The following is an 8,306-nucleotide window of genomic DNA, read 5'->3' as shown; positions in this document are numbered from 1 at the left end:
CTGCCATAGGAATCAATAGATTCCCACGCAAAGGCAAGATGGACACTGATGGTCTCTTGATTTTCTTTGCCTCTCCCCCCTGTTTCTCAAATTCCTGAGAAGCCCTGGCTCTGCTCCCTTCCTCTGAATGGCTGTTCGCTGGAAGGACCATATATGGCTCTAGGGCTGCCTCCTGCCAGACTGGCTGCAGCCTTCCCAGGGACAGCCTGCTGTGGGTCCACCTTTTGTGTGGTGCCTATATAAATAGAGTATGGGCCTCATTACAGTGCAGCCACAAAACCAGCTGGTAGGCGGCAGGTTTGTGGAAACTCTGTTACAGCCATACCACTGCCTGTTATCCCAGTGCCACCGGGACATACAAGTCCCAGTAGCCTGGGATGTTAGGTGGCAGGAACTGTAAGTCCCCATTCCTGTATAGTTCCATAGGACTCCATGGGAATGGGGACACAGAAGCACTGGCACCATTGCTGACGGTGCCGGTGCTTCCATGAAAACCATGCCTGTAAGGACCGGTACTCCCGGCAGGTCAGACCTGCTGGAAACACCGGCCCATGCAGGCATTCTCGTAGTCTGGCGGTCTGGAAAGGGTGCACGGACGTTACTGCTGTCACCCTTATTTCCAGACCGCCTCACTTGTAATGAGGCCCTAAGAAGTCAATATGCATTCTGTGTTGTGGGTGTCTGGATTTTGTTGTGTGACACAATGCTTGAGACAGCACTGACTGAAACTGGGGTGAATGCAGAATAGCACTCTGAAAGGATGGGGAGTTGGCCCCAATCCACATCCTATGCTGTAGGTGTCTGGTTTTGGGTGAATGGCTGTGAGCTTGAATGGGAGTTGCCGGCATGATTGCACTTGTGTGTGATTGTCGGCCTGATCCTGGCTCAGCCTGAGTGAATGAGGAGTGTTTTGTGTAACAGGGGCCCTCACACTCACCTCCTTGTCAAAATCTGAAACAATAAATCTAAAGCAGAAGCTGAAGTCATCTTAAACTTGTAGCCTGGAGTCCAGCTGGAGGAAAAACTCTGCGGCTGCAAATCTTCAAGTAATTGAAAAGCTGCTGTGCTGACTAAAGAACTGAACTAAAGAGGACCTGGATAGGCAACCTCTTCCCGTAGCTACCAGGGGACATTGTGCAATTCTGCTCTTCACTCTAAGTTTCCTGGAAGCCTGTCCTGTGATCCTGCCATCCGGAGAAGGGATCTTCAAGGGTCCAGAAGTGGAGTGCCTGGACATCTTGAAATCAAGAAATCCATCTATGTCACCCAGGGTCCGGAAGAGTGTTTGGGACTACTGGAAATCAGGCTGCTCACTATTGCCAGGAATAGGGGTTACCCTGTCATAGTGCTGCCCAACACCTGGAGCTGTCAAAGTTCCAAATAACTGAGGAAGTGTTTAAGGGGCACTGCTGCCATGACCTGTGTCCACTTTCACATGCTGTAGAAGGTCTCGGGTCGCTGCCTGCAGAGGAGTGTCCGCCGGTGGGTATGCCGACACAAATCCATCAAAAAAGTTTCCGAGGGTCCAGGCTTGGCGAGGCTCCACAGTCCAGTCCAGTGGTCAAGTCAAAGTTGCTGCCAGAAGCCATCTTGCCTCTGTGCTGCAGCATTGAAGAACCAAAAGGCGGCCAACTGCAAAATAGCAAAACCTGACACATGCTACTGCCACTGCATCCGTTGCCACTGAAAGTCACCAATAACTACCAAATGACTTAACTTCTCCATCCAGGGCTTGTCGGTGCAAACGGCTTATTGCCGCCAGACTGTAACACTGTTTCTGCCGCCTGAGATCCCGGTGCCCCTGAGACATTACAAGTCCCGGCGGCCCGGGATATCAGGTGGTGGAAAATGGTAGTTCCCATTCCCGTGGAGTCTGATAAGACTCCACGGTAATGGGGACTCAGAAAGCCGGCACTGTTAGTTACGATGCTTGTGCTTCTGTGACAACTGTGCCTACCAGGCCCGTTGCTCACGGGAGGTCAGACTTGCCAGGCGAATCTGCTCCAGCAGGCAGAGTTGTAGTCTGTCGGTCCTTGTTTCTGAACTAGGAGACTTGTAGTGAGGCCCAATGAGTAGGTAAATAGCCATACAACACCTACAAGCTTTGTGTCCCTCCTCATATGCCATTTCTGCCTAACTGTTCTCTAATGAAAAAGTTTCCGCTTACAGGTGGCGCTTTAGTGGCACCTAATAGGTCAAACTAATAACCAACACGTTTTCTCACTTTGCACTGCATTCAGTGCCCGGCCTTGTTGTCTACCATGTTTGCCAAATATTAATTTAATTCACAAAATGATGTGTTCCTTTGTGAGTGCCCCTTTCGTTCTTACTTTCTCACGTTTTTGGATATAAAGAATGCTTCGGCAGCTTCTTACAGCTGCAGGTGTAAGTCGCCAACATGTCTGTGCAGTCCTGCGCAGTATCCAGCTACTGAGTATAGTTGTTTAACTGAAGAAAATATAACTTGATACGTTTTACTTCAGCAAGGAATCCGTTTTATTGTTTTTAAAAAAAACTTTGTCTGCAATTTCTTAAACACATCTTTCGAGCAGACTAGAGTTTTACATATAAGACGTTTACAATTCCACATCCAGGCTGTCCCAATGAAATACGTTTTAGGAACTTACATGCTTGGAAAACTAGAAAAGTATGATTCACTGCACGCGGCACAGGGACATATAAATTAAAACTGGTAATGTAATCTTTCATGAACTTGCACACTTGTTGTTCCATTGCCAATGTCTGATCTGCGCAGTGAAGCCAGTAATCAGAACCTACCTACCTTAGCTCATTAGTATTTAAATAGGGTTAAAGTCAAGCCTGTAAATGCGTCTAAATAGCAAACACCATTCTTTACATCACATTTTCTTGGTATTTCTTTTGTTTACCAACCAAGGGCATTACATCAAGCAAGCAAGAGGAAAATGGAAATGAAATACACATGCAAAGTTATTTTTAATGATACATCTTGCGTGTTTCAGGCACGATTCACTGTAAAATGTTTAGGGGGGTTCAGTGGCAAACATGTATCTATTTCCACAATAGGTAGCATCATAAGCTGTGTCAATAAAAACGCCAGAGTGAGATCCCACTCACCCGAAATTACCCTGGTGTGATTGCATTTTTAGGAAAAATGAACAGAAAGCACAATTCCCGAAATGTTGGTGTTGCCAAAAAACGTTTCTTGGGAGGAAAAAAGAGCCATGATTGTTGTTCTAAAAGTGTTCTTAGTGATTTAACTGTAGAGATCATTTGGAGGAGTGAAACTGCAAAACAAAGTAATATCGATACATCTGAACACTAAAGTAGCACATATGGAAACATTGCATCTGTCCATTTTGAACATAGAAGAATTACCTTTCCTCTTTGTGAATGTATATCACATACGTGCAATTCTACAATTACACATGTTTAATAATGCATTGGTTATGCGCTACTCCATGCATTAGACTAAGGGTCTGATTCATGGATTTGTTTACACTGTGCAAAGTGTTCACTGGTGCAAAGTGGCTTTGCATTGCACACATACACTTTGCACTGCTCCATAATTCAGGGTGAGGGCGTTTGTTGGCAGTGCAAAGTCACTTTGCACAATGAAGTCACTTTGCACAGCGCAGAAAATTCCATGAATCAGGCCCTCCGTGTGTTCTTTAACACTAGATAAAATCAATACCGTCCATAGGGTAACACAAAAACAGCATATCAATTACCTGATGTTGCACTGGACAAGAAATATGCAGTTAATAGAAAAAGCTTTGGCGTCTTTGCCTACAAGTTGTGCCTGCACACTTGATCCTTTTTCAAAGATTTTTTTTATGAAACGTTATTTTCAAAACCACCTATGTTTTCATCTAAGCTCACAGTTTCCACATAAAACTGCGGAAAAATACAGTGTTGCCAGTTAGGTACAACATTCGTTTTATGCTAAGCGTTCTTTACTTCACTCACAGAAGTTGAAAATGACAATGAAACACCGCATAAAATGCCGTGATTGTTTTAGCATCTGTGGGGACAGTATTACCCATTCTCTCCGAGCAGGAATGCAACATTTCAGTCACCCTTTTAACTCGCAATAGTACGCATGCCATTTTAATATGTTAATCGAAAGTACATTTTTAAATAAGTGTGCAGACAAGACAACAACCTCTTAATAAAGTAAGACAAAAGATTCCTTTTGAATAATACTAACATAAAGTGATGGCATAACAAGCAGCACAAGCCGACAGACAAAAGACTCCTTACATTTCTACTGATGAGCAGAGAAAGACCTCTCTCCATAAGACATTATTACTCATTTTCTAGTAAATATATGAATCTAAAAATGATCACGTTCACACAAGTGACAGATTCCCGTCTCCTTCCACAACTTACTACTAGCCAGGAAGCAAGATGTCCGACCACGCTTTATTTTATTGTACGCAGCCATGTTCCTCTATGCTGAACTCCGGCTAGTGTTACCGTCATTCATCACCTGTTTTTAAATGCGGATCATAAGCACAAGGAAAACTATGTTGTTAGCATGTCAGCCCATCATGTAAAAGTCCAAGTGTGCAGGGTGTACAAGAGAAGAAAAGAAAACATGAAATCGCTCTATTTCCCATTCTGTTGCATAGCAAGAATCTCTCATCATGGCAGGTTTCCGCGGTCTATTTAAAACGTGTGTTCGCTTAAGTCTCTGAATTCAGTTCTGTGAGAACTATGATTCTACAGTACTTGTGCTAACGCCTTAGAAAATGGCACGTTCGAGCCCCATTCGGTCACCAAATGCTCTGGTGATTGGATATATTCCTCACTGCAACCTGAGAATAATATATATGTAGTATGGGGGTTGGGAAAGCCTTTCTCCAATCCTCACGCCGATTGCGAAGTCCTAGCTGCTGCTCACAGCAGAGCACACCGAGCCGCACATGGTGAGATCGGAACTCTCAGCTTCTGCTTCTGCTTCCACTTCCGCTTCCATTTCCGGTTCAGGCTCTTCAAATGCTTCTGCCTCATCTGTGGAGTCCAGGCGGGAAAAGGACTCAGCACATCTCTTCAACCTGCATAGGGAGTATGAGGGGGTGGGGGGGAGGAATGTTTGAAAAGAATCACTATTTCATATGGTTTCTGAACAGGAAAATAACATCTAGAGGGTTGCCAACTGGCTTATGTCAACAAGAACACACACATAAAAGACAAACTCTCGCCCTTCCAGGATATAGAGTTAATCAAATAATCACACTTGCAGCCTCATTTAAAATTAGGCAGCGTGGTACATCCAGGTGTAATCCTTGTATCCCTTGATTTACCACTGCGCCCCATTTTGATGCTCTGGCATGACATAAGAAGGGGACAGAGGGGACATAAGATTTCTATTGTGCACTCCTTCCTCCATCTTGTAAGTGCATTTTGTTTCACAACTGCATGACATTTTCATGCAGGTGTAAAATGTATTGATTCACATAGAATCCGTCTTTGTTTTGCAGCTGGCCAGTAGGAATCCATTAGCAACCGCCACCAGCAAAGCGTGTTTACCGGCAGCATTTATGATTTTTTTACAGGACATAGTAGAAAATGAAAGAGAGAAAGTGAGTTCAAATTGCTTTCCTTCTCCTCTCTGCCTGAAACACATTTACAATGGATTCCAAGATAAGTGCTAAGTGCAAGTTTCCGTGTTCTCCTGCATTCAATTAACATTTGATTTATAATGAACCCGATGTTGGGGTTATGTTATTTTATATACATTGCAAATTTCGAATACTCTGAACAAAAGTACTTACATTTTGTTGGATATCCTTCATTCAGTTTTTCATATTTGCAAAATTGAGTGCAAAACAAGCATGTAAAAACAGGCAAAATTGCCTTTACACCTTTATTTGTTACGTTTTCCGCTTTGCAAAAAGAATAACAGCTGCCAGCCATTTTCTAATAACAGGTAACATTTAATGAGGATTTATAATGAATCAGCCTGGTTTTAACAGGTGCTAAAAAGAGGCAGATTCCATGTGAATTGATTGGTTTTAAGCCAGCATTAAAAAATTGTGCTGATGTAAAACTAGGAGACATTTGAAGGCTAGGAGGAATGGACACTGGAAGCATTCATTCTATTAAAGGCCACTACTCTGCAACCGAATGCCATCAAAATCTGCACACAGTATAAAGGTAAGGCGTAAATGGCTTATGCCTTGCTTTTACGCTCACTTTTGCATTTTGCGCTCACACAATAACCCCTACAGCGTTCCTGTAGACCACATTTGCAATCAAGCATTAGTCCCCCTTTTAAATCAGTTCTAAAGATTCACAGAAGCGTTTTATAATGGTCTTTTGCCATAGGAAAACCCTCAGGGAATCTGGCCCTTAAGTCCACGCCAACTGAGTAACCAAAGTTTCAGTATTTTGCTTTAGTAAATCTCTGTGTCTGTATTAGAACACAGCTGCATGAAGTCAAACATCTATAAACCAAGTAAATTAAATATTAGATCATTCAATATTGTTAGTCATAATCAAATAACACAAACTCCATAATTCCTCCACCACCTTTCTTACAAAAAAACCTGCCATTCCTTTTTCGTGTATTTTTGCTCATAAACACATTCATGTTACATGTATAGTACTCATTCAGTCAAGCTTACTTTGGTTTGTGATGAATCACTTCAAAATTAATTAACATGAGGAATTGAATTTGATCTATAAAAAAACTCCACACATTCTGCCAAAGCCTAGTAGAGCTCATGCTTTGTATAATTTAATAAGATTCCCCATGTATCCATTATTCATTTCTATGAAATGGGTAAGATGGATACATTTGACAAGTTAAGACAATATTATCAACAAAAAAACCCAAATAAAACACTCATGAAAAATCCTTACACTCAGTTCATCTAAACGAGGCTGTAGCCCACCAACTTTAATTTTTTTATTTTAAATATGCATCAAATGTGCATTTGCCCTGTGCTTTGAAACTAGCCCTTCCCGCGTCCTTACTGCACACACACCCTCCCTGATTGGCTGCCGCCCAGCAGGCAGCCCTAATGGCTGGATGCCCCTGGGCAGCCTCTGCTTGGCCAGCCCTCGGCTAAGGGCCCCAAGGCAAAGGGCAGCTCCCGAAGAGTCAGCTCCAGACCATGTTGACCTCTGTTAGCCTGTGGAACCTGCAGCCGTCAACCATCAGCGACTGACAAGGTAGGTGAGGTCTGGACAGGGGGACCAGCAATTACTGCTCTCCATTAGACTGCCCGACCCATCTTATTACCCTATTATCATATTATCTAAAATCCTATCATTTTTTGCACATATGTATGTAAGCCATATCCAACACCTAAGCCAACTGTGTCGCTCAGCCATATCTCGCATCTACGTAGATTGTGTTAGTCAGCCATATCTCACATTCAGACAGATTAGGTCAGGTAGCAACATCTAACTTCTAGGCAGATTGTCCACTGTTTTACTCACAGCAAAGGCACTTACCCTCCGCCCTGCTATCCTAAACCTTGTAGTTATTGTTTGCAATGTTATATCCCCATCTAGGCGTTTCTCCCTCTAGCCGGGAGTCCCAAATCTAGGTGCTGTCGCATTTTACTGTGCACTGTTGTATCCCGATTTAGCCGTCCCTCCCTCTATCCAGTTGTCCCACATCTAGGTGCTATTGCATTTTACTGTTTACTGTTGTAGCTCCATTTAGGTGTCGCTCCCTCTATCCAGATGTCCCAAATCTACCTGTTACTGCATTTTACTGTCTACTGTGGTACCCCCTTCAGGCACGCACCCCCTCAATCCAGGTATCCCAAATCCTGCTCACACATCTACTGTTGTACCCCAGTTAGATGTAACACCCTCCACTCAGTCACATAATCTGATGCATTTGCATCGGCACACTGTGACACACTATCATCCTCCCCACACTCCCCTCACTCTGGGCCCCTCTCCCACTACTCAGACTTTCGTTACAGGGAAACCACGAATAGCGATACCAAACAATCGCATTGGACCAAGTAAAAGAACGAGCTCCATCCAAGTGCATGGTACGTATACCCTACACAATCTCGGGAGGATAGCCATGGGGCAACGTGCTTGCCTTGGAAGCAAGGCAACAGGGAGCAACACAGGTTCTATCCGCGGATCCACACTTAGAAACCTCTGGGTATTAAGGGCATTATAAATAACCTATCATATCATATCACCACGTCTGAGAACACATGTCACAGGCACGGCCACCTATCCATGCACCCTAAAATGCAGCTATGGCTACGCTATTCCGGTCTAGCAGCTCACAGAGCCATCCACACTGAACCCCCCCGGTGTACATCGACACCTCTGCCATTAGTATA

The 8,306-nt window shown here is 43.8% G+C and overlaps 1 protein-coding gene across 3 annotated transcripts in view; it reads right to left on the bottom strand.

Moving 5' to 3' along the window:
- Nucleotides 1-2,936: 2,936 nt before the first annotated feature.
- The window catches only part of STK32C (serine/threonine kinase 32C), a 2,128,976-nt gene continuing 2,123,606 nt past the window's right edge, over nt 2,937-8,306 (bottom strand). Inside the window, exon 12 of one of the 3 annotated variants that reach the window (XM_069611418.1) lies at nt 2,937-5,039. In XM_069611418.1, coding sequence (XP_069467519.1) covers nt 4,871-5,039 — 169 coding nt within the window. In that variant the 3' untranslated portion in view covers nt 2,937-4,870. The remainder of the gene's footprint in view (nt 5,040-8,306) is intronic. The other 2 variants (XM_069611420.1, XM_069611419.1) reach the window with 2 other exon arrangements.

The sequence above is a fragment of the Ambystoma mexicanum genome, chromosome 8 (genome assembly GCF_040938575.1).
Source record: "Ambystoma mexicanum isolate Mex_15411 chromosome 8, UKY_AmexF1_1, whole genome shotgun sequence".
In the NCBI taxonomy this organism is placed as follows: Eukaryota; Metazoa; Chordata; class Amphibia; order Caudata; family Ambystomatidae; genus Ambystoma; species Ambystoma mexicanum.
The sequence above is the reverse complement of the archived record's forward strand: the minus strand, read 5'-3'. Positions and strand labels throughout refer to the sequence as shown.